Source organism: Vanellus vanellus (genome assembly GCF_965231255.1).
Source record: "Vanellus vanellus genome assembly, chromosome: 17".
Lineage (NCBI taxonomy): Eukaryota > Metazoa > Chordata > Aves > Charadriiformes > Charadriidae > Vanellus > Vanellus vanellus.
The window spans coordinates 5,217,490-5,244,810 of NC_138922.1; the positions used below are offsets into that span (position 1 = coordinate 5,217,490).

General features: G+C 37.8%; 1 protein-coding gene across 1 annotated transcript; it reads left to right on the forward strand.

The window, feature by feature from the left end:
- Nucleotides 1–26,816, forward strand: RAB40B (RAB40B, member RAS oncogene family; the record flags this gene model as incomplete). Its single annotated transcript, XM_082492342.1, has 6 exons — nucleotides 1–142; nucleotides 21,612–21,672; nucleotides 23,582–23,642; nucleotides 24,492–24,569; nucleotides 25,055–25,277; nucleotides 25,722–26,816. 6 exons carry the CDS (start codon nucleotides 1–3, stop codon nucleotides 25,991–25,993), a joined length of 837 nt encoding a protein of 278 aa, XP_082348468.1. The 3' UTR covers nucleotides 25,994–26,816.
- Nucleotides 26,817–27,321: the final 505 nt, after the last annotated feature.

The following is a 27,321-nucleotide window of genomic DNA, read 5'->3' on the forward strand; positions in this document are numbered from 1 at the left end:
ATGAGCCACGTGGGAAGCCCGGTGAAAGCCTACGATTTTCTGCTGAAATTCCTGCTGGTGGGCGACAGCGACGTGGGGAAGGGGGAGATCCTGGCCAGCCTGCAGGACGGAGCCAGCGAGTCGCCCTACGGGTACAACATGGGTAAGCTGCATCCCCCATCCCACCCGCCCCCGGCTCCCCTCTCCTCCCCCGGGCGCGCACGGGCGCCCGCCGTGGGACCGCGGCCACGCAGGAGGCAAAGGCCACGGTGTAGTGCTGGCAACTGCTGGGGCTGGGAAGTGAGTCCAGCCGGACCGGTGGGTGGAAACAGCCGCTTCTGCAGGTTTCTGCTGGTTACGGAGCTCCCGGGTACCGGAGGAGAAAAAGGGTGCGGGGAAAGACGTGCGGAGTGATGTTTTGCTGCACGTAGTTTTCAGAAAGGAGGTGGAATTGCTGCCGGGATTTAAAAGGCATGAGGCAGGTGATCTCATGTGGGACACTATTTTTGAAGCTCAAGTTTAAGAGAAATGTCTTAATGCACAGAATGTATTGATCAAGGTGATAGGATTTATTTTCCTGAGCAGTTATTTTCCTGTTGTCATCAGCGAGTAAAGTAAAATCCTAACAAAAATGTTTTTCTAGTAAAGGATTTTTGTTAAACAGCAAAAGTGAAACTGGTGTGAAACTGCTTTCACTGAAAAGAAGAGGGGAAAATTTTCTCCTTTTTTTTTTCGCTGTCATGTTCTTAATATCAGAAGAGTAGCCCTTTAAGATCAAGGTTCATGTTTGTAGTATGTTCTTTCACTTAAGCTTTTTAAAGGGCAAGACTGAAGAGCCTCATCCATGCCAGATATATTCTGTCTGCAGAATAGGGAGTTGTGAACATTGCAGACATTTAAAACTAAGCTAATGGCTTGGGGGAAAGGGGATTTCTATTTTCCTTCCCTCACATTCTTTTCTTTTCACTCCCCCAGTCTTGTTTGCCTAGAACATACTCTAGTTTCACTTTTTTTCCCTCATGAGAATCTATCACTGGCATATTAAAAATCTAATTATCTTGTCGGGTTACCCGTTGCCTTAATTTACTGCCAGGCTGTGACTAGTTAATTCACTGGAAGGCTTTTTACGTTGACTTAGGATCTGTTTGTTATTATGTGAGTTCATAGTACTGATTCACAGTGAAGAATCTGTACAGAGGGAGGAGAGTTCTCTGTGCCATTGCTTATGAGTCAGACTGTACCTTGGAGGCATCAATGTACATTTTAAGATGTTTGCTTAGTAGTTTTGCTAAATTACTCCTTGGGGTGTTGCAGTGTGTTTACTCTTCATGCTCTTCAGGTGGTTGAGTAAAAGGGACAGAAGGCTCGGGGAGAGTGTGACTAGTCTGTCTCTGTTATGTGCACACAATCTAGAGTATAAATTCTTAGGCTGAAGGAGCACTTTAGTCTCCAATGTATCTTGACGTAACTGAGAGAATGTTTGACCAGCTCCTGAGCTCACCAGCCTTATTTCAGGCTTTTGCCTCTAAACCTTGTGAAGCTTGTGGTTTTGCTCTTAAAAAAATATTTAAATTGTGTGGCTAACACTATAACTCTGTGAATAGATTTCTTGACAGCCAAGAAATACAAATATTCTTTCTGAATTATTTTGCGAGTACTTAACGTGCAGCTTAGAAATTCTGCATCACTACTAATAACTTCAAAATACCGGGTTGTAAGTTTTATGCGTCATTTCATGGATTGTAGTCTCTTCACCAGGATATTTATCAACCTGAACTATACAAGGTTAGGCAAATATGGTAATTCAGGACCTCACAAGCTCTGCTATGCAAAGGTCACCGTTTCATAGACTGAAAGAAGCTCTTAGCCCCAAGAAGATGAGCATGTCTGAAGAGAGGGACGAGAGTTACACGGGGAGGGCAGATATAACAGGTGACATGGTAGTAAAATGTGAAAGGAATATAATCTGATTTTTAATTTTACGCAACTAGTGTCATAATTAAGAATTTTTGTACATATTGAGCCTCTGTTTACACAATCATAGTATATTGTCTAGTCTCACTTAAGGAAAGATTTTAACTGAAAGTTCATAAAAATATTTTCTCACTCTTCAATTTATAATGTTCTTGAATGCATCAAACTTGAAACACTTTTGAATACTGCACGTAAGTTGCCCAGTTTCTTTGGTGCTCTGTATTCGATATCCCTTCTCTGCCTGTATCCCTTCAGCCTTTCCTACATCACTTGAGCGTGGCTGCGTAGGATGCAGCTGTGAGGAATCTGTGCAGGCTCACAGACTATGAAAATAGAGATGCAGGGAGAGAGATAGAGCTAAACATCCTGTTGGTATTATGACTCATCTTCTAATATAACTTCATTAAAAAGCTTGATAAACATTGGCTTTTTCACCATTTTCGAGTCCTTGGTTAACTGCTAGAATCTACCACTTTCATAACGCCAGCTAGGTCTCTGAATTGGAAAGAGAAAGTCCAGTAGTATGATAGATTCTGTCAAAAAGTGCCACATGTATAAGCTTTGAAATGACAAAATTTTGTTGTGGAGCTTGATGAAAGGGAATAGCTTTGAGTCTGCAATGGAAGAGCTGATGTGGTAACAGATGAGAGCAATTGAAGGGGGAGGGGAAGTGCACTGAAGGGCCCTGAAAATGAGAACAAACAAGTTAATGGGATGAAGCATGGGAATTTGGGCAGTTGTTTGAATTTGTATGTGCAAGAGAGACAGAATCTGATGTTTATTGCAACAGGGAGGAGGTTATTCCTCCTGCTGAAATTTAGTAAATTGAAGGTGGGAAGATGAATGTTCAGAAGTTTGGAATAACGAGCTACAAAGGGTGATAAAGATGAAGGACAGATGAGGCCTTGAATTAGACCAGCTGTTCAGAGAGCTTACCAATCCTGTGAATAAAATGGAAGGATGACCCTGAAGTTAACAGGGCTGGGTTTCAGAAAGGACAGCGGTGCATTAGGGTTGAGGAAGAAAAGTTAGAATTTAGCTGTGTTACAGGGATCATTCCTGTGCTACACAACAGGATGTATCACTAAGATGCACTGCAGTGCTCCAAGAAGTAGAGAGACAGATTATTTATAAGGGAAGGACAAAGCGTTGAACAGTGTGACCTCCTCCTTTGGGAAGAAGGAGAATCTAAATGAACCCCGTGGCATATTAAGAGAGGTGAAAGAAAGGCTGAGGATGGACTCATTGACAAAGAAGGATCAAGGGGCTTTTGGTTGGTGGTTGTCTTCAGCAGTGTCAAAGATAGCTAAGCAGACAAGAAGTATGAAGGTAAAATAAAATGTGGAGTTGACTAGAACAATGAGTGGGGTTGCGTTTTTTTGAGGGGGAGTGGGAGGGTTTCTTAGCCATCAGATTCCTGAAGGCTTTATGTGCAGCTCTGTAACTGTCTCATCTCAACAGGCTCAAACTTTAATCATATAAACCACAAATTAATTATTCACAGGCACTTTCTTAAGTCTTCAAAAATAAATCTGCCATCTTTCTCATTCCCAGGAAAATACAGCAGTCATATGTCTTGCTCTTTTTTGTCAATACACGAAAATGATATGAAATCTGGAGATGGGAAGAAAAGCCAGCATCATGTGATCAGTTAAGTCCCTGCAAGCTGCTGCTGGTCCACAAGCCATAGTTTGAAAGCATTTGGCATAGTTCAGCTATTAAGGAGTACAGTCTCTTGGTCTTTGAATTTTTCTTAGTGATCAGTGGGCTCTGGGTTGGAAAGAAGAAGGGAAGAAGCTTTATTAACATAACAAAGTAAGGACTGCTGTGGAAGATGCTTTGGTGAACATGATTCATAGAGGTAATTTAGAAAGCAGTTATCCTGGAGATGGGCAGGTAGGCAGTAAGGTTAGTTGTCTGGGTAACCTGCCTTTATAGTTCTCCCACATCTTGCTCAAAACTGAGATTACAGTAGATTGGACACACTTGGTCTCTAACCTGGTAAGAAAACCTGCACAAAAATGATCTTGGAGACAGCTGTAGAAACTTTGCTTTTAAGTGTTGTTAATTTCTCATCAGAATAAATTCAGAGGAAATAATCACTTCTAGGCTAGAACATAATACCTTAGATGTGCTGTCACTAGGTAGACAAATATTTTGATGTTTTGCATTAATAGATTTTTATTCAGCTGGATTCTTTTTTTGCTTTCATACTAACATATCCTTGAAGTGTGATTGCTTGACACAGGGACTGAAAGAAATGATTGTTCAAACCTATGTACTCCTACTCTTTTTCTTGCGGGAACATCAGGTTTAAACTGACAAATTGTCTCTCATCCTTTCTTGCCTAGCAACCTTTTCATATCCTCTTAAGTTATTATCACACTTGTTTGTCTTCCCTTAAATTCTGTCTGTTCATCCTTAGATTGAGAACTTCACTGGGGTATTGATTATCTTATCTGAATGCTTGAAAAGATCCTGGTGCGTAATAGCTGTGGGTGTTAATAAGTGTTTGTCTTGATTGCTAACACAGGTCTGGAGCTTGGGTGGCCCAACCTCAAAGGGACCTTATAGGGAGTGCCAGGTTACCCCTATACATAGGGAGCATTTGTACTGGGATAGTTGTCAGCTGCTCACTTCCCAGCAGAAAAACTTATAGTTCATGGTGGCTCTTCCTGATAATACACAGATCAAAGCCATTCTTTGGTGTAAGGAGGAGGGAATGGGTCCTAACTAAAATAAGGAAACAAAAGGAAATATAGTTAACAAGAGAAATTAAAAGACATAGATTTGTGAACTGACTGTGGTTTCCTCCCCTCACGCCCAACAAGACCAAATGCAGAACTAATGGAGCTGAAAGTCTTACCACAAAGATTTGATGTTAAGTTTCTCTGTTCTCTCTTCACAAAACTGTGTTTTTGAAAATGTTATTTGGCTGAAAGGAAGGGGAAATAAAATTGTTTTGTTTTCCTACCAGTATAATAATGATTAGGATGGGTTGCTTATCACTGACGTACTTTGAAGCCATTATGTTTTCCTAAACACAACATGATCTAAAGATTGCAATAGAAACTAATAGCAACATCATTCCACTTCTGTATTTCTTTGCACATAGCACCAGCTTTTAGGGACAGGCTTCAGTCCATTCTATTAGGATTCCTCCAGCAGAAGAGTTATTTAAAGTTGTTGAGCACTAGTGTCTATGAATAAATAAACATGTTTTTGAGGTTAATTATGCTTGCCTGTAAATAGACTAGACTTTACCTCACAGCACAAGAAGAGCAAAAATTGATCACTCTTAGCTGTCATGCAGTAACTTTTCCTAAAATGTTGAATAGACATGAATTTCCCCCCCCCCCCACCCCCTTGAATTTTGTTAAAATCCAGTTCTACACCCATTTATCTCAGCTTAAAAGCATTTAAACTGCATTCTTGTGCAAGGAGAAGCGGGTGAGGTTTGATTTCAATCGCCAACTTTAAGTGCCGAGAAGACATCTAGTCTCTTATCTCATTACTGTAGGCTTCTGTGGCATCGGTGGAAAGAAATAGTTGCTTCAAATAGGGCATCTAACCTATTTTGGGATGAGTGTGGAAAGCAGTAATAGATCCTACTCTAAATATGTTTGTTATGACTGCCCCTTTAATGTGTTATCTTACAAGAGCTGTGCTTACTACTGAAAGAACACGTTAATTTTAAATTGTATTATATATGCATGTGAAGAAAGTTCAGCAAACAGAACTTGCTGCCCACTCAGTATTTGCTCTCCACTTTTCACTGTGTTTAAAAGAGAACAATGGAAATAATTTCCCCCTTTTCTACCACCTATATATATCTGCATTGTGTGTCTTCCAGGTGATAGCACTGTGGAGTAGCAATTCTTCTACAGTCAATTATAAGCAGTGTATGTTATTTGAAAATGTGGATCCTGGTTTGACCCGGTTCCTTTTATTCTTGCCTTACTTATGACAGTTACTTTCCATCCTGTAAAAAATACACATATATATATATATACACTGATGATCTAATTCAGTTTGACTTTGCTTTTTGCTTCCATTTGTGTGCCTTTCTCTCATCCCCAAATCTTAAGTTTGGAGTCTCTTGCCAACTTTGTCATGCTAAGAATTGCCTGCCTCATGAGACCAGTACATCATGTTTTCTTCCTTGATACGTAGCAGCATACTTGAGTGACACTGTTTTTACCTCTTTTTTCCATATTCTTCATAAACAATGCGGTAAAGGATGCTATAACATTTCCTGTGATGGTCAAGTCCATTGGTCAATGGTGGGTTTTGTATTTGTTAGCTCATCTTGCGCATCTATTGAAACAATGAATATTCACCTTGCTTTATTTAATGGAGCAGTAGAAATCCTAGGCCTGCTTGGCAGTGTATGGTTTTTCATATGTTTCTTCAAACCTTTCATAAAATTAGTTTTGCTTTATTGCTCACTTTCTTCTACTGGGCCATTTTTCTTCAGTTTAGTATTAATAATATTTCCTTGTTTTAATATTACAACTCAAGTGTCCACTCATATCCATCTCATGGACAAAAAGTGTTACTGTTTATAATTTCTTGAAGGTCAGAAGCTAGGTCATCTTACAGTGAGGTTTTAAAACCCATTTAATCAATAGGCTTAAATTATTTCTCTTCCTAGCTCTTTCCTTACCCAACCATATCGGAGGGGGAAAAAAAATCAAATCTGTGTGCACATGCACATATTCAAACCAGATACCTGTGCACCTTATCCTTTGCCAATAACGGGCCTTTACGTTTCTCAGCAAGGCCTATTCAGTGACAACAATAAAAGACTAAAGAAAGAAAACACCTAAACTTTGGTCAAGCATATTATTGTACAGTTACAGAATGAAGAAGTCTGGAAATCTTCATGTCATGCAATTTTTTTTTTTTTTTTCAGATTCCTGCCTAAAACCAACCTGCACACACTTGTCTGAATTTGGTATCTGCTGTTGTTACAAGTAATACTTTGGATTGTTGTGGCAAAAGAGACTGCAGCAATAGCTTACCTTCTTCTTTGTCTTTCTCATGCACATTCATTCAGTAACACTGTGTGCTGTGTGTCTTAGTTTCCCTTGGGCTACTGGTGTCTTTCCCCCCCATTTGTTTATGGATCTGAGGGAATGGGAAAGTGACTGGGAAAACAAAATTACTGTGAGGCTCCCAGACAGGTGTGCAACATGAAAAACAAAGTCCAGACTCTTTTGAAAAGTGGTCAGACTTCAAGGTAATTGAGTCCTTTTAAGCTGCTTTGGCCTAACCAAAATTGTGTTTGTCTGTGCCAGAATTAAATTTTATCCAATATGTTGGTTAAAATACATTTACATATTGCTGTAAATTTGGTTTTGTTCTGGGAGCTAAACAAGAATGGAAAATGGAATTAAGAATAGAAATTGGCTAACTTTAAAAGCTTTATTTGGATCCCACTTTATTCAGCTCTTCTGGATTTTGTTTAATATGAAACTGAAAATACGAAACTAATGCAGTGTTTATACAAAATACTCCACACGGGCTAGTGTTTGTTATGCTAGTTTTATTTAAGGATTGTCTTGAATGTAATACACCAAACATGTTTGGTTTGAGCTTGCTATGCTTTCTATCCACAACTAAATCTGTTGATATAGTGGAATACATCTGTACAAATAATTGTTCCTTTCTTTTGTCTTGACGTGTTGTAGTATGGAAGTATGAACTGGGCTAGCTAAGCAGTGAAATACTCCAGTTAGAGCTGCAAGTTCGTAAGTAAGTGAAGCTGTTGCAGATCGAACACTGATTTATCAATGTATACTGTATATTTAATGTCCACTCTTTCAGAAAGGTGAGATAAAATCAGCTGTCAGCATTGACTGTAATTTAGTACCTACTCAGGGCAAAGTCCACAAAAAGATTGGTGTTCACAACAGCTGTTCATGTATCTAAATTGTCACTCAAATCTATGGAAAGTTAGAAAGCTAATTGCTATGAAGTGAGGATGTCATTTCTGCCCAGGAATGGAGGCGGTTTAAAGGTCCAGAAACCAACCTTGCTCACGTCTTTACAGTAGTTTGTGGCATCGAAGAGAGTATCCTCTTTCAGCTGGGTGGGATAAGCAGAAAAGAGAAAGTATCATCAATAACAAGCTGTGCGCATTGACCACGTGTGGTGAAGAACAGCTGCCTTCAGGCTTTAATGTAGTACATACCTGCTTTTGGTATAATTACATTCTTGTTTCATATGTTAATTAGACTGTTACTCTGCCTGCATATTGGTAAAAGGAATCTATGTGCGGTGTTCAGCTGAGACTTACTGGGTCTGATCGGTGATTCTTCACAGGAGGCATGGGTTTTTTGAACCCTAGAGGATATAAATCTGTAAGGAAGCAGAACATATTCTGGTTCATGTAATGTTCAGACTGGCTGAGCCGCATCTCTGAACTGTGCTCAAGGCAAGGTGAGAGTCGTCTCTAGGATGGAAAAGTCACTTCTCCAACTGGGGGAAGGACAGGTAGGAGCTAGCGGTGAACACACGCTTACAGGCATACAAAAACACTTCTGTCAGGTCAGTAATTTTTTACTGTTTTGCAGGCATATAAACAGTGAAGATTAAGTATTTTGGAATCATGCTTGTTGTCAGAAGCAGGGAAGGCTATTTATTGTTCATGAGATGCAGTCTTGTGCTAAGCTGAAAGCCAATATAACAGCTTTGCTGTTTTCCTTTGTTGCGTGGGATTTGCCGTTGAGGGTGCTGACCTGCAAGCGCTGTGTGAAATCAACAAGTGCTGTCAGAAGATGGAGGTGAGTAAGCAATAGCTGGTGAGCACGGGGAAGCCAGAAGAGCCAAAGCTGTTACTCCAGAGTTATCTTGGACATTAAAATTATTTGTGCAATGTTGGATTTCAAAGTAGAAACCGGTAGCTGGATCTGCAGAGGTGGAGTAACTATGATGAGAATTTCTGGAATGGAGATTTCCATGCATTTTTAAAAGTAACTGACAGAACTAAGTTAAGAAGTATTGCCTTGAGCTCATTTAGCCTAGCACTCTGTTAGAAATGGTAAGAGAGATCCTATTTAGGAAGAACATGCAAATCCGGCTGCTTTCTGAGGTCTGCTTCCCTCATGTGCCTGCCAACCTTCCTAATCCAGTATTTTGAGACTTAGAATTCTTTGCATCGACTTCATTTATGAAAATGGATAATCTGTGTGCTCTTTTTTTTAATTAAAAGATATATTTGCAACTTCCTGTGGCTTTTTCCTAATTTATATAAAGAAACCATTTTGCGATGCATTTATTTTCTCTTGTGCTAGAGTAAGTGGGATTCCGTGACCTCCTTTGAAACACTCAATACCGATTAGTGTAGACACACCTCTGGACTGCTATGAACCCTCCAAACAATGCAGCTTTAAAATAAGATGTTGACTGATGCAAAATCAAGCTATTTGGAGTTTCCCCCAATAAATTATTTTTGGGTCACAGGTTCTTGTTCATATAACAAACTCCCAATGCCATAAATACCTGTTTTAATTATGTTTCTTAAAATAGTGCATGTTCTTGAAGTGTAGTTCAGTGCACAAAACTCTGGAGGAATGTGTTTTGTAAAAATACTCTCATTCTTGGATCAGAAGATAACTGGAACTTTTTAATAATTAGGTTATTTTTAATATATGGCTAGTTGAAGTCCTATGTGTATGTAGATGTAGAGGAGACTGAACATATGACAACATGTAGAAGTGAGCTGCAGAGTGACACGTTTGCACTCGATGAATTGCAGCTGATCTTTCACGCTTTCACATGCAGTCCAATCACTTGCATTTAATCACCATAACTTGTTTACTGTGTGGTGTGTTCCAGGCTTATGATTCAGATTTTACCTCTTTATTTTCCCCCAGTTTTTACATTAGGTAGGTTGAGCACATCTTGGCAGTTAGTAACTTGCTGTTATGCTCCTGATATCGCTCTCAGTTTTCCTCTGGGCTACAACTTCATGCAGAGAGCTCTATCCTGACATTACCAGTGTATGTTTCCTTGTAATCCCGCATCAGCAAAGCTGAAATACCAAAGCATCCTTATGTACTCTGAAAGAATATATTGAAGGAACAGTCATAAGTGTACTTGAGGATTGTATGTTTAATTTGCTCATTTTCATAGAGAAAGAGCTATTATAGATGTTTGGATGAAACGGAAACTATTAAAAAAAAAAACAAAACAGTTTAATTAAAAGAAAGAAAAAGGGTGATAGGCATGTTTTAGTCCATAGGTTTCGAATCAAAATAATTCATCCCTTCAAAATTTTAGGGACAATGATGTGTTAATGTATCTCCTGTGCCTTTATACTTTGTTCTTTGTTTGCAAGCTGACTTTATGCAGTGCCTTAAAATGGGATATTTAATTGCGTGAAATATGAAACTGCCAGCTGGAAAACCCAGAAGAGACCCAGCAGGTCTGGCAGCCTTTTTAATACTCTCTCAAGACTAGACAGGGGAATAGAGGCTCATGTAGCTGATGCGTTCGATGGAATGATTGAGTCAGTATATGGAGAGTCGTGGTGTAAAATTTTTAACGTGGACGTTTGAATACTTGAATTTCTTTTCAAACTGTTTTAGCAATCCTTATACACAGTGCGTGGTCTCAGTCAGGACTCTGTTCTTCTAATCTTTCTGCATGTTTGCTTCGGTAAATATGCTAAGTGAAGTGTGTGTAAAGCACAACCTTGACTTTTCAAACCACTTCTGAATTAGTAGGTTGTGGTTTAACTTGAACACATACTTTATCAAACAGAAGCATGATAAATGGAATTTTAAACAAGTTCATAACCTCTAAACTTTTAAATTGATTTTCTTTTTCAGTTCAGATGAGAAACACCATTCCTTTTGAAATGATGTTAGTCTTGCAGCAAGAAGATTCTAGAGTCTAAGAATACATGTGGTGTAATAATTTTTCCATATAAATTCTAGGTTTTGTCTCCAAACAGGAGTTTAATCCAATACTGTTTAAGAACTACAGTTTTTTTAGGCAGACTCACTTATCAATCCACACTGTATTTGTCTTCAACATCTGCAGGACAGGCTAGGTCAATGAAAAGTAATGACATAGTTTTTAAGTGAAGAAAAGTCTGTAGATCTAACAACTTCAATGATGTTTGGCCGCAGACTATTGAGTCGCCTCTCTGGAGAAGAGAGACCTTTGGGCAGCTAACCCTAGAGCAGCCTTCCGCTACCCATGAGGAGGGCGTCAAGAGGACAGAGTGAGGCTCTGTACATGGTGGGAGGGTGAGAGACAACTGGTGTAAGTTGAAACAAGAGAGGTTCAGAATGAGTAAGAGGGAAAACTTTTTTACCATGAAGACTGTTACGCTGTGGAACAGGTTGCCCGGAGAGGTTGTGCAGTCTCTAGACCTCATATCTGATGCTGTTTTGAGCAGGGGGTTGATGTAGATGACCTTCTGAGATTGCTTCAACCTGAAATTTCCTTTGATCCTATTCACCTGAAATCAGTTTATTTTAATTTTTTGGAAAACTGAAAACGATGAATGGAACAAGACTTTTGTATAAGTAATGTATAGTCTGTCTTTCTCCTTTAAATCCAAACAACTATAGTTTGCTAGCATTTTGTGTTAACTTTTTGTCCTGGAAAAGCAGTACGGTTATACCTTTGGCAACTTTTCTGCTGGAATAGTTGAGAAAGAGGAGAGGGGAGAATTGGAAGCATAATCCAAGGCAAACTTAATTTTCTTCATTTTTCTAATGGAAGTATATGTCCTGAGGATATCTCATGACTTGGGAATACCTTGAGTTAATGGTAATGTTATCTATAAAGCCCATTTTACTATAGCATGCATTTCACTTGGAATTCTAAATTTAACTTGAGAAGTGTGGTTGGTCTTCTCTTGCTTGGTTTGGAGGTTGCTTGAAAGTTCTTCAAGTATCTGTACTTTGGGAATGATGGCTGTATGTTTTCTGGGTGAAAGCTTTTAAGCCACAGTAATTTTTCAATAATGATGTGAATTTTGCTCTGTGGCATCTTTAAAGGAAAATTCTTGCACTTACACCTAGTTATTGTGAATTCCCACTTTGATCTTCAGTTCATCATAATGACAGAATTCATTACGTGTTCAGCTCAAAGGCTTATTTTTCAAGTAATCTTTTCTTCTTTTAACAGGCAATGCTTTGTGAGGTGTGAAAAAAAAAAAAAAAAAAAACAACCAACTGTTTGTTTTTTTTCTTTTACTACACTTGGTGACAAATACTGCTGTGACTTCTGGGAGTAGTGATGGCATACTGGAGTAGGCTTTTTTGGATCTGTTTTAAAAAAAAACAACTTTGGTTATATTTTACTATTTAGCATAAGTATTACTTACAATTTCATAATATACAGAAATATGTTTATGAAACAATTCTGTTTTTTCTAATTGTTGTGATATATTGATGTGCTTAACAGAAAGTGGTGGTTTAATTCTTTAGAATCATTTATTTGAGACTTGATTTAAAGCCTAGGGAAGTTTTGGAGAGGTTTTCAGTGAGCTCTCAGGCCTATAGCTCAGAATAACAGTGGCTGGATGTTCCTGCAATTCTTCTCATGCCAAATATTTTTGAACTGGTTTACTTCTAATGAAGTGTCAAGACATAAAAGGTCATTGTTCTCTTTTGGAAAATATTGTAAAATGTGAAATATTGCATCTGTTTTTAATATTTTATGGTAGATTTGAAGCTGTTCTCCCAGATTCTGGCCGTATTTCGAACCTAGAGTTTAAGATATAAGTAAGGGCAAGTTCTGCGTGGCTGTGTCCCTCTTCTTTCTCAGTTTGTAGAATTTTAAGATGCATAACCTGCATTCTGGTCTTTTCCTCATGCACCAGGATGATTTGACCCCCACTGTTAAGCTTTGTGATGAAGCATTATTATACCACAAAGATATCAAAAAGCACTTAAAATACTGGATAATAACTGCTATATAAAACTTAGTCCACTTTTTTGGGGCCAGTTGTCTTAGCCTGGCCAAGCTTCCCTTCACCGTACTTTCCATGGGTGTACAGAGCACCCCATCAATAGCTGTTCCTTGGGATACATGTCTATCACAAAGAAGATGAAACAAAGAATCCTGTTGGGAACTTTATTTAATTGCAAGGAGCATAGAGGTGGGATTGTGAATGAGAGACTGCCCTTGAGAGCTGATGCTGTTTGAAAATAATGTAACTGAGTTTTTTAGGAAGATAGGGAGCTTGTTAACAACCTGCCTGATGTATGCAAAAGAACTCTTCTTGCAATCCAGCTCTTACTTACAGGAATTGATGAACAGTGGCAGTGAGATGGTGCTATCATAGAAAAACTTTTTTTTCCCTCCTGTACTCATAATAGATGTTAATTTCTAAGTCAAAACTCACTGGTGTTAGGTTATAATTATCTTTACTTTGATATTAAATGGGCTAAAAGTTGAGGGCAATTCTTTTTATAAAAAGCAAATCTGAAGTAGAAAAGAGCTGTTTTAAAATACTGTTGCTGTTTTATAACAATGGCTATAAACTGGGAACTTCTTGATGTTACATTTTTTTATGTTGAGTTCTGTTGCAAAGAATTTGGAGAGACAAGCAGGGAAATCATAAAGCTAATGTTTGTTGTCTTCTGCCAAGAGTGCATTCCTTTCCCAGTGTAGGGAACTGAGTGATCCACATTCACTTTTAAATCATAATCTGGTATTATTGGCTTTAAATAACTATAAAAAAAACTTTGGCTAATAATTGCTACCAGTCAATAACAATCCTATCTCAATCCATCTCCAGAGCTGTCTGTAGTTTTGGGGAGCTTGTCTTTTAAAGTGAATTTTCTAGTCAGAAGTGTGGGTTGCGGTGGTGTGCATGAGCAGTTGGATCCAGGTGCAGGAGAACACAGACCTGCAGTGCACCAGTGGGGTTCTGTGGTCACTGATCCCCCCAGGCTCCTTGGTCCACTTGATTCTTTCACATCTGTGGAAAAAAGGGTCGAGAAAAAAATGTCTTCCCAATTTATTTCAAATTTATGAATAAAATGTGCTGAAATGAAGGAAGACCTTTTTTTTTTTTTTTTTTTTTGTCAGTAATGCTAATAATAATGTTCCCTTTTCCTGCAGTGTTACTATTTATAAACCATAACATGTTTATATATAGTAGCTTTCATCTGAGGATGTTAGCTGCAACTCGTAGTAAATATTTGAGTTGACAAGCTTACCGTATGCCTGCGATATCCTTTTCTTTTGGAGTGGAAGAAAGGAAATGATGAACTGGAGTACACAGTTCCTGTTTCTTCCTGACCGGGGGGAGGAGAACAGCTCTCTTTCTTCTTGTAAAATAAATTTCTAAGGGCTTAGATTGTAAAGAGGCTATTTTATTGTTGACAAGTAAATGTTAAGACAGAGGAGAATGAAATGATGATCTCGGGAGCATTATTTCCTTTCCTCTTAATGGGAATGGAAATGGATCATTCAGTAGTTTTGGTTAAAAGTTGATTATTAGCTGACACTAAATAGTTTTCTTTCCAAAGAATCATCTGCCTTGAATGTTTAGTTTTTACTTAGCCCTCTTAGCAGAAATACTGCAAGCTAAGGCATGATTAAAAAAAAACATGTACTTAACAAGTTCTTTGCATGTTCGTTTTGAGGAGGATGTGAATTTAATATGCAAAGTACTGGCTTGTTTACTTACTAATGCCGATGGTAAGAAGATGAGCAGAAACTTAGTTGCTGCTTCTGTATATTAGCAGCCTAATTAATTTTTTCTGAGATTTTGGAGTTTCGGATGTTAATTTTGTTTTCAGATTACTATTGGAGGAGGTATGCCATAAAGTTGTGTCAAACTTCTTACTCCCGTATCATTTGCTTTGGTTGTAAGGCCAACAGTCTGGACTAGGGCCAACTAGTGCATTGAGATCTTCAGTTTTTAACCCGGTGCCCTAAAAATTTTGTAAGTATGAAAAGCTTCTGTGTAGTTGTTAAAGAGCACTTTCTTTTTTTTTTTTAAGGGTGGGTTTCTTGCAAACTTGATTCCTTTAAACATTTAAAGGAAAGCAGGTGTACTGAAGGATAGATGGTGATATTGGCATGTGTCTGTGACCATAAACAAAGCTAAATGTTAAGCTGAGCTTTCTGATACAAATAGCTTCTTTTTAAAAATGGGAAAATTGTCGTGTCATTGAAATGAGGGACTTATCTGTGAGACTTTGTAATTGTGGTTTATGGCTTGATTAATGAGGTGAAGAATACAGTCTAGATCTAAAATTTTAGTGTGTCTATTTCATTCTGAATAGGCAATCTGTGCTTTTCAAACAGATGGATTTTATTGCAGTAATTAAGTGTGATGGAAAAGACTGGAATTTGGAAAGCGATGATTATTCTGAAATGGCAAGCAGAAGGCAAATATGACTGTCATATAACCTGACCTTTGTGCTTACACATCAAAAGATATAGTCCAGTTTTACTGCAACGAGCTTATATCTTTGCAGCATGACGTTGAAAACATGGGGCTTACTTTTTAAAGCTTAGTTGAATTTTGAATCAAAAGCACGCTGTGGACAATAAATGAATGGTGTTGGAAGTTGTGACACTTGGCAAATATACTCGAAACAGTTATAAATGTTTTCTGAAGGGAAACATTAGACCTTAATTTTAATGTGTATATGAAAAGCTAGATAGCTGAGGAAGCTTAAAGTGGGAAGTGATGGGACCACTGAATTCTCATCATGCCTATGAGAAAATGGTTTTAAGCACTCCCCGAAACATAAAACTGTTTTCAAAGTCCAGTCCACAGTCTTTGAACCTGAAGGATGTTTTCAGTGGACTTTGTTAAATACAGGCCCAGAGTCTCAGTATTTATATCTTTATCTGTAAACACTTAATTATTGGTATAGAAACAGGCAGCGGGAAGGAGAGATTGGTAACTACTATTAAATGGTTAATTTGGACAAACTGATGGAGTGAATGTTTGCTGGAGAAGGTGTTTAACGATGAAATCTCTGGAAGGTAGTCAGGCCATGGAGGCAGGGAGTTGAATGTTTTATTAATAATTTTGAAGAAGTTAGATTCTGTTTTAATTAAACGTGAAAGCTGCTAATCTGACATCAATTACCTTACAAGGAACAACATGCCTTAAACTTTAAAGAGAGTACATCAAGAGGAATAAGTAAAACCAATGAAATCGGTTCTTGCAATATTTATGAGCTGAAATATAACAGAGCACCAGGTTCAAAGATGGAGTCACGTATCCTGTACTTTCTCAGGTATAAAAAAGGTTGTTTTTAGGAGCGTTTCTAAGACAAATGTGCCACTGAATAAAACCTTTCAGTGCTGAATTGGTAAAGCACAGCTTTAAAGAATCTAGTCTTAAAGTTCTTGGGGTTTTTCCCCACTATTTTACTTTCTTCCCTCTCTTCTAACTTCTCAAATTTGAAACACAGATCTTAAGCACATGCAGAACAAGCTAAAATATTAGCCTAACATCTAATTACTATGAAAAATTTTGAGGGGCCAATCTGGATTTTACTCTGTCATATTACCAAGATATGACCGATGCCTGGTTGTAGTCCATTGCTTCAGATTTGATTCAAGCGAGTCAGTGTGTTTTTCCACTGCTGCAAAGCTAAACGGCTGGCCCTTAGTCACACTGTAGGTCATTGAACCTTAATTATTAAGCCAAAGAGAAAAGATTTTTGATGTGAATAGTGTTGCCTTTGGTGGAACATGAAATATGCAACTTGTAAGGGCAGAATCCTTCAGTCATTTGAGACCCATCACAAACCCCAGAAACTTTGATACTCTACTATAAGCTTCAAGAGAAGCAGAAATTCACAGGAAGCCTTAAAATAATCAGTGTTGCTGTGAATGCAGCGTGGTCAGTGAAGCACGAGTGATAGTGTGGTAATGGCTGCAGAGCATCACTGCAGAGAGGATGGCTTCCGATTTACTGCAGTTGTTACCAAACAGCTGAATGTTTTTTTGGGAATCTTACTACATTCCTTGCTTCAATAATATTTCTTTCAGTTTTCTATCTGTTAATTTTGTCTGTGAGAAGAACAAAATCTATTACAAATCAATTACATTTAAGCAATCCTGTCCCTTCAGCAAGGACAGTGGCTTCTTTCGGGTTCTTTAATTTCAATTTGTGGCTTCAGGTAAATAATTTTTATTAAAAACATCCATGTGAAAGTATTAAGCACTGGGAGGTTTTTCTGGTTTGCTTCAAAGATTTTTTTTTTTTTTTTTTTTTTTAATTTAGCAGCCGTTTTATTCCCTTTCTTGTCTAGAGATACATTTTAGTTGCATATCCAAACAAAGCTATTCTATTTTACTAAATGAGTGAATAATGTTCTGGAAGGACATTTGATTTCTACAACAACACAACCCACATCTGTTGGTCTCATTGTTACGGTTTCATGGTGTTCCTGATGATTCATGTCAGAAGGCTTTTTGTTTTGATTCTTAATCAGTGGCAAATGCTAATTGCAGAGATGTTCAGGTTGTATTATCAACTGCTTCTATCTGTATAACAACTGAAGAATAAGGAAGTTCCTGAATCCATCTTTTCTTCAAAAACATTTTGAGAAACCCGTAAGATGTTTTCATAAACAGCAGCTGGTAATAGTATATTTTTCAGACTTGTGCATGCCATAAAAAAAAAAAAAGTAATATTTTGCATTGTGTGTGTAGCTAAGCATAAGCAGTAGTTTATGGTCTGTGGTGCAAAGTGCAGCACCAGGTTTATTCAGCTGTGTGTCCTCTAGCTATGCAGTACTAATTTTCTATGCTTGGTATGTCTTTTAACAGAATGATGGATGTCCGTTCACTGTGTGGGATGTGTCAGTGTTTGCTAAACATGGTCTGTGCCTCTTCATTAACTTTAGATAAACTAGCAGAGGTATTTCACCCTGCGGGAAATATCAGTGGTAGCACAGGATGCTGGAATGAGTTATATAGTGTTATGCAGGGTTTGTTCTGCATGTTTCATGTTTCTGGGAATTTCTGAAATCATGAAACTTCTTCTTTCAGCCCACAAACAATTTCAGTGTCCCTAGACTTTGTCTACAAGTTTTATATTATTATTTATTTATTTTAACTTGGGGGTTGTAGATTTGACTATTTCCTAATACTGCTGGAGAACTGAAACACTTTGGCCGATAAATGAAAATAAGTCTCCCAAAACTGGTGGTAATATGTTGGAAGGTTTTCTTGTGGTGCGTGCCTTTCCAAATGTACAGATAAGAGCCTGAATTAAAGGCAGGAGATGCTTCAATTCACACATCTGCAGGTAGCTAAAAGCTTGAAATGCCCATTATTGCTGCCCTTGGCCTTTCAGCTCCGTCCTTATCTGGGAACTGTGAAATTGGCATGGCACTGAACCAGTCTTTGATTTGAATTGGAATGATCAGAAGAATTTAGCTCCCTCTCTTTGCTGCCAGACTAGAAGGAGCTGTGTTGAGAGAATTTTTTTTCTAATATACTCCTACTTGCCAGTGGGATGTATTCATCAGTTTGTCGAAGTGGGAGTAGTGAACCTATACGTTGATGTGACTCAGGTGAACTATCCTGCAGGCAATAGAAATGAAGTGGCATCTTTGAAATATGTTTCCTAATAATGCGTGACTTATCATCACAGTGCCTCTATCTTTTTGATCTTCTTACTTACCTGGTCTTCATATCCCAGCGAGACTACTTCTTAAGCTTGCTTTCGACCATCTCTCTGGTCATTGCTAGCTTCTTCCATACTGGCATCTCGGTAACAGGCAGTTCCTCTTGGTTTCTCATTCTTATGAAATGCCCTCACTCTCAGAACTGCAATACTCTTTTCAGTAGGGACGTGGCAAGACAACTTACCGCTTCCTCTGTGGTTCTTGACTTTCAAATTTGGCAGGTGCTTAGCAGTTGCTACTGCTGCTAGAAATCACATAAACCATGTAACAAATCAAATAAATTCATAGACAAAAATATTTTTAATTAATAGTACTGCGGTGCAATTACCCTTCAAAACTTGTTGGCTCTAAATCTCTTTACCTTATAATGTTTAAAACTGGTTTAACTCTACTAATATCAGCAAATACAATACAGAAGTAAAAATTATTTGCTGTTATTGCTATGAAAGATTTTGAATACTACCTATTTAATCTATGAATGTAAATTTTGGCATGCAAGAAGACAGGAAGTTAGAGAAGTGAAGTTATTGGTAGCAGAGATAAAGAACTTGTTTCACTGTATGCTTTTGTATCTGTTACAATTGGTATCCTACAAAAAGGAATTGATGCTATTGTCTTGTGTAATAAAAGCATTCAGAGTCCCCCAGTGTGTGTTCTAGAGGAGAAATTGGTGATAGTGGTGCACAAATGAGTTGCCTTAAGACTAAAACCTGGAGATAGCCGCATTGGGTAATGGTGCACTGATCTCTGGGCAAGAAATTATCCTGATTTGTAACTAGGAGAACATTTCTGGGGTAGTGCATCCATACCTCGTTTCAAAGAGGAGTGTCCTGTGATTATAACTTCATGAATTCAAGTTTCTGGTTGTTTTCATAAAATGTTTTCAAAATGTGGTGCAAGATTTAAAAGAAGCACAAATGAACATCTTTGCCTATGGTACAGGGGGAGCTGAGTCAGCTGACAACTGGTACCTTGCAATAACTTCTGTTGGGTAATTTAACATCTGTTCTTTATTCCAGACCTAGTCTCACAAAGTCCTTTCCTCGTGGAAAAGGAGATGAGAAAGGCTTCCTTCTCTGTGTCTGCTTATTTATGCCAGAGGGTTTTAAACCTATGTTTTATTTAAAAAAATGGAGGTAACTGACTATTAATGACTGCTTTAAGGACCTCTTCATGACCACTGGTAGCAACACTTGGCAGTACTCCACTGGAGGAGCAACAGGAAGCCCATTTTGTGAACTTGCTGACAAAACATGTTTTCAGGCAAAGAGAGCAAATCTCCTGCATGGTAGAGGTCTCCCCAGAGTTGTGCTTGCAGCTGAGACAGATTTTCATTTGTTGTTTATGATGTGCTGTGTTATGCTATACTTTTTATTTGAGAGAGCGATATAAGTAATTCATACACTCTCTTATTAAACTTTCAAAGTTCTCTTTCCCCCTTAAATACAACATCAACAAAAAAATCTTATTGGTAAGCATTTGTTATGTTTATCAATACAAACATTGATATATAGATTAACTTTTTTTGTTCTAGATGTTGATGCCACCCATAATAATGAATCTTACAGGATCATCTTCACTGTCATCCATGTTTCTCTGATAAAGATGTGCTGAAATTTTAAGTAGTAATTAGGTCACTCTTCTGCATGCATTTGTTTTTCCATGTCAATGTGTTTTTCTCACCCCTTTGTTTTGCTTACGCTCTGAAAATAAAGCATGTCTCTCTTGTTCAAGGTACGAGGCTCATCACATTTGAGTACATTTTTCAGAACTAGTTTCCATGCTTTTTAAACTTAATTTTGAGGACTCTGAATAAATGTTCAATTCCAGAAGTTAACTATGACACAGCAATGAAAACATGAGAAAAACGCATTTACCAGTGCAACTGTGTTGCTTGGCTGCACAGTGTGAATACTGAATGCACACTTTTTAAATAACAGTTAATAAAATAAAAGCCTTTCTTTCTTTTAATGTTTATAATTATGCAATTTGTGGATGCAGTACTGAAGCCCAGTGTTCAAAGCCATTGACCCTGGTATGGTGGTGGATATTTTCAGGGGTCAGCTGCAGCTACACAACTGCTTCTGATGAGTTTTACCTAATCTAATTGAAACTAACACACCCATTTTGCTCAAGCAAACACTAGACTCGAGCTAGCTAGACTCGAGCTTATTTTTACATAGTTTAATTGCTTCCTGGGGCAAGTCAGGTTTTCAGTAAAAAGGTAATATTATGTAGCACTGAAGGCTGTTTGCAAAGAATACAAAAAGTACAATAAAGATGTGAGCGAAGTTATACGTGCGTATACACCTATGCGTATATATACATACTTCCCTTAAACAGTGCAGGACTTGTTCAGCTCATCTAAAAGAGGTACTGTAGCTCAACCCCAAGGCCTGGGCTTGTTATGGGAAGGAGTAAGTGGAACCTGCAGGCGTTCTGCTGGACACTAACTGCATGGGTCTTGTGGGCAGAGGCGGCTGTTCCCGATGGGAATGGGAAAGGCTGGAAGACAACAGACAATCCACTTCTTGCACCATCTGCTGCTTTTATATAAGAGGGGGACACGTGTATCTGATATGAGCACTGTCTATGAGTCAGAGATGATAAGGAAGGAAGAAATAATAGAGGCGGTAAAGCTAGGGAATAGAGAAAGAGAACAGCATTTAGTCTGCAACATATGTATGAAAGAAAAGTCAAAAACCTAGTTCTACCTTCTTTTGTTGAAGAGAGAAAACTCTTTAAGCATATATACTGTCATGATAATGAATAAAATAGACCATTTATCAACCTGAAGGCAGACATCTGCTCAGAGTGGACCAAGCTTAAGTAATATTAAATGTCTTTGTAACTTTATATGAACAAGTTGTTCTTATCCATATGCACTTCACAGCATACAGCATACTAATGACACATACCTTTTTTTTAAGGTCAGCCTCTTTGAAATCCATAACTGTCTGTGTGAATATTGCATACCTGCAAGCTGCTCTAAGATTTGCATGCCTCTCTTCCCCACAGGTATAGATTATAAGACTACAACGATTCTTTTGGATGGCCGACGAATCAAGCTACAGCTCTGGTAAGTGCTCCACCTTTCCTCATAATTTATATTTCAAAGACACAAAAATGCAACTCTTCAGAGCAGGAGTTCTCCCTTATGCTTCAGAAATATTTAGTCAACTGAGGAAGAGCGAACCAGGCAGCTAGCCCTTGGAGGGCTCTTTACCTCCATTTTCCATCTATTTCATGTAAAATGAGGGACTCTACGGTTTCTTTCCGTAAGAGATGCATAACAAATGCAGAACAAATGCACAGAAGAGTACAAGTGCCTTCAAGATAAATTCAAAGTGCCTTCAAAGATTGTAAAACGTGCTGGTAATGAGAACCATGAAAGTACCTTAGAAAGAATACAGTGATTGTATAGCAATATCCCTTTCCTCAATTTATTAGTAGTAATGGTCAACTAAATAACCACAGTATTATTAAAAAGAAAAAAATCCCCATCATTATTGCTCATATAATTTGATTGATATGCAATCTGGTGTCATTTGATCTTTACAAAACATGTGGAGAACAAATAAAACAAATAACATTATTTTACAACAAATGTTTTTCCTATAGGGTCAAATATTTTGGTCTGTTAGGGTGCTTTTGTTAAGGTTGTTTGAAGGTGGCCATCTTCTGGTTCATTTAGAAATACAACTTGAAAAATGCAGCAACATTACTGCCTCTTAAATGCATTGTTTACCTCTTTCCCTAAAGTCATGGCATAAAAGAGGGAGAAGTAAGATCAGTCCAGGACAAGAAGGAGATGGAGTGTGATTTATCTAGATAAACTGGAGAGAGACAGACAGGTTCTAGGAACAAGCAGTGTTTGGATAGAGCAGAGAATTGGAGGTGAAAATGAATTGTTTCCTCCTAGAAAGAGACAATCCTGTTCCATTTCCATCTTTTAAATTAATTTTGTGTTTATTTTTGTTTGAGACTTTCTTAATTACCGAAGTTAAATGCCTGTGTCAAAGCTAAGTGATTTTTAATTTATTCTTCCCTAGGATTTTTTTCCTATGATTTTCAAAATAATGTTTCAAATGTTAAATGCAATGATGAATAATAGTACTATGCCATATGGTATCTTCATTACTTGATATTTTGTTCACCTACTTTCTTTTTCTTCTTCTGTCTTCCACTTTATATAGCTTAGCAAAAATACCCCATAAAGCTTATCTGAGAAGCAGCCAGGAAGATGTTTTAATTCTTTTTGTGAAGGGCAAGGATGTTCTTTGGACTCCTTAAAATAACAGATTGGAAATGTTTCCACAGTTGACCATATATGGAAATATTTGCCTTGCATTTGAAGTTCTGTAAAAGTCTCAAAAAAAAGTTCGCAAAAAGTCTTTATGGAATTTTGCTTCTTATCATGTTCTTCACTATAAACTTGATTTGCTTCCAAACGCTTTATGCACTGATTTTTATTTATTTTTTTTTCTGTGCGTGCTTTTCTAAAAATCTGTGCTGTGTATGACTCTGTAGGGATGCCTTCATCATACTAGACTCAGGATGAACTATTGCTGCTGTAATCAAGAATAAACTGGTTTTCCATTAGTTTCCTTGGTGATAGCTATTGTTTCCTCCCACTTTTCTTTTGCTGTGAAAACAGAATCTTTCTTCGAGCTGAACTAAATGCAAAGTCTAGTGGCATATGTACACTTGAGTAACCTCCTTTGTTTTCCCAGAGCAATAACAAGAGTAAAGTTTGAAGTTCTTGTCCTCTTATCCTGAGAGATCTCAGAAATGTAGAGGAAAGGGCAGAATGCCAGTGGGGAAAAAACTGCTGAGATCGAGAAGAGCTCTTATGCATTAGTGACTGCTACCGCATGACTAATGGAAGAAGAGCTGATACTGATCAGTACAGATGAGTTAATCTAGCTGAACTCTTAATGTAGGAGGCCACCTGCTTCTTTTAAATATATATAATTTATTTTGTTTAGGGATACATCAGGGCAAGGGAGATTCTGCACCATATTTCGGTCTTATTCAAGAGGTGCTCAGGTAAGCAAAATACAACTTTCTCAGTGATGAGTAATGGTCATTGGATAAACGAAAGCAGAGCCAGCAAACCATCAGTGACGGCTTCTGTAGCTCACTTGTAGATTGCATGCAGATTCAGTAATGGTCTGAAGTTAACGTGAGACACGGGAAATAACAAGGGGCAGGATTTTCTTTTGGGGAGGGGAAATCGATGAGACTGAAGTTGAATCAGGGTAAAATACAGTGATATATATTCTTACGCCGCCTTGTTGGTTACCTCAATAGCTTCAGCATGTTATCTTACTTCGATCACGTGAAAGCTATGCTAATGCTACTTTTTAAAACTGTGTGCCAAGTAAAAGAAATCGATAACAAGACTGTCAAGAGTAATGTGAAAACTACAGACATAGTCTAAAATGTGATGAAATGGAATGCCTTGTAAGGAAATAACGTTAAAAAAAAGACACTAAAAGTCACTATAACTTCAGTATTGCTATAGTTCATGACATGTATTGGTTCTGATGAGTTCCATCTGTTATGTTCAAGAAGTGCACAGAGCATTGAATCTTCAAGCTACCAAAAATATGTATTTGCTACAACTTGTGATGTGTGTATGATCAACCAAACTTGTCCATTATAAAAAGAAATATTTACCAATACATTAGAGCCTAAAACTAAGTCAGAATTTCTGCCCCTTAGCTGATCTGTAATCTACTCAGAGAGGTGGGCCTTGGTTTCGTAGGGTGCTGAGGTTCTGCTCCATTGAGAAGCTGCTCAGCATCTTACAAGATTATTTCAGAACTGGAAAATTCACAGATAGTATTCTCTGTGTTATGCCTCTTTTAAACTTACTTTTTTTTTTTTATACAGGGAGTGATACTAGTGTATGATATTACAAATCGTTGGTCATTTGATGGAATTGATCGATGGATAAAAGAAATAGATGAGGTAAGGTACAATCCCAGAGTGTCACTACTCTGTAACAGCTGACTAAGACCAACTGCTTATGATATTTTCTGCTGTTTTTACTGGCATTTGCAGGCAGTGCTTACTACAGAGTTATCCAAGATGCCAAGCTTACAATGTTCTTTCTATGTTTATAATTCTAGAAAGTTGGAAACGTATCAGCTAAAGCATCTGATTTCTTTAAAGGTGTTGATGTAAAGCATATGGAGGGCAAAGATTTCATATTGTAGTCCCACTCTTACTATAGATTTACCACATCATCTGCACGAGCCCGTCTTCTCCAAGGAAGGGATGTTTTTAGATCAGAGATTCATAGAATAATTTAAGCTGGAAGGGACCTCTAGAGATCATCTGGTGCAACCTGCCACTTAGTCTTTAAATCTTGAAAAAGCTTTTGTTTCTTTAATTGAGGGAATGGGAAAATGGAAGCCAAACTATTAATTTTTTTAATGCTTCTCTTTGCTCAGCATGCTCCTGGTGTACCAAAAATCCTGGTTGGAAATCGCCTTCATTTAGCCTTCAAGCGCCAAGTGTCTACTGAACAAGCACAAGCCTATGCTGAGAGGCTGGGCATGACTTTTTTTGAAGTCAGTCCACTTTGTAATTTCAATATTACAGAGTCCTTTACTGAGCTAGCGAGAATAGTGTTGATGAGACATGGAATGGACAGGCTCTGGAGGCCAAACAAGGGTAAGCAATGCACACTAAAAGTGTGTAAATTTAATCCTAGCCAAGGTTTACAGTTCATTAATATAAAATAATTTTCAGAAACTTTAACCCTGATGCAAAAACAGCAAAAAAAGAAGAGCCAGAAATTCTGTACAATTTGCTTTCTAGACAGAAAATACATATCTGCAGGCATAACCTGCTGTTCCTACTTTTGTAGGGAGTAACATATCTTTCCTAGGACTTACATGCTCAGTCATCTAAGCATTAAGACATAAGTAGGAAACTGAAGCAGCAGATTTTTTTTTTTTTTTTTTTTTGGCTAATGTGTATGTGGGAAAGGGTGTGGGAGGAGGAATGAGAATTCATCCTGGAAGTACAGAGTGCATGCAGAGTGCTGGGTATGCTAAAACCACGTGGCTAACAAAAGCATGCTATTATAATGAGAGTTTTATGTCTGTTTTTAAGTACTGAGTCTGCAAGACCTTTGTTGCCGTGCCATAGTTTCCTGTACCCCTGTGCATCTTGTTGACAAGCTCCCTCTCCCTGTTGCCTTAAGAAGCCATCTCAAATCTTTCTCCATGGCAAATGGCCTTAATGCCAGGATGATGCATGGACGCTCATACTCCCTCACATCCAGCCACATCAGTAAAAGGAACAGCTTAAAGAAAGCGAAAATCATCCGTCCACCACAAAGCCCACCAAAAAACTGTACAAGAAACAGCTGTAAAATTTCTTAAGCTCGCTGGGGGAAAAGGAACCTGGATGGAATACCCTCGTGTGAAGCGCTGAACACAAGGACTCCGTGCTCAATGGTTGAGGACACTCTGTGTAGGTATCACACTACGTAGACAAAACCAAGAAAAAGAAGTCTTATTTTAGAGCTTGCTCACTCCAGTAATGCTGCTTTGGAATGAATGACATGCTCAGTGCAACCGAAAGGATGTGACGTTTTGCTGTTGGATTTTCATACTGCTTTTTAGTTTCTGATGTGCATGATGCCATTGTTTTTACTAGTAGATGTGTCTTCGGATAGGGGATAATTATATCATTATACTCAGTTCTTAATTCCATGAAATCTGGAAAGTGACTTACTGTGTAATTGTATAAAATCCTGTCTTTTTGCAAACTCTTCAAAAATATAAAATGAGTCATCAGTTTGCATATTCAGGCAGTGGTTTTTAAATGCAATGTATTGTATACATTGTTAAATTCTACAAACAGTGTGATAAATTCTAGTAATACTGCAATTGTGCATTTGGATTTTTTGTAAAGCTTCCTTGATAACTTTGAAGCACTATAACTTAACTAAGCTAAAAATGTATATACAATTATTATGCACATACACAACAAGGTTTTGTCCCATTAGTGTATGTAATAGATTTGATAAAGTTTTTGGTATGTTATTTAATACTTTGGGGAATTAATTTGTGGTTTAAATACTTATTTTTCTGTAAAAAGAAAATATAAAAAGATTACGTTTTATACCACTCTACAAGAAAGTTCTAGGAGGAAAATGCCAAAGACACTGTGGTAAAAGGAACATGACTTAAAGAGCTGCTTTATAAGGAAATAACACTATTTAAAAAATAAATAAATGTTTCTGGAAAATAAATCCTATTATGCTTTCTTTAACTGGAGGAGGTTGTCTTTAGCTTCCTTTAGAAGAATTTGAAGAACAACATACCTGAACTAGACACCAGGAAAGTGATATCATCCTAAAGCATCACATAACAGCCTTGAAGACAGATGTTGTATCAAAAGCCTTAACTGAAATATGGAAGAATAGTACTCGTCAAGTCTTCCTTCTGTTGGAAGGAAGGAATTGTGTGACTTGTTCTCCTGAGCAATGACAGTCCTTTGAGGTGATGGTGTAGCTTCATCCCAGTTTCTTCTAGGTGTCTTCACTACTGTGAGATACCATCAAGTTATCTGTCATACTCCTCCTGGATCAGCAGAAATGTCCACAGTCTCTGTATGCAAGTGGGGAAAATTCGAGACAGTAAAATGCCAAAGTTATGCCAGGACCTGTCAATGCATCACTACTTAAAGTGCAATCAAGCACAAG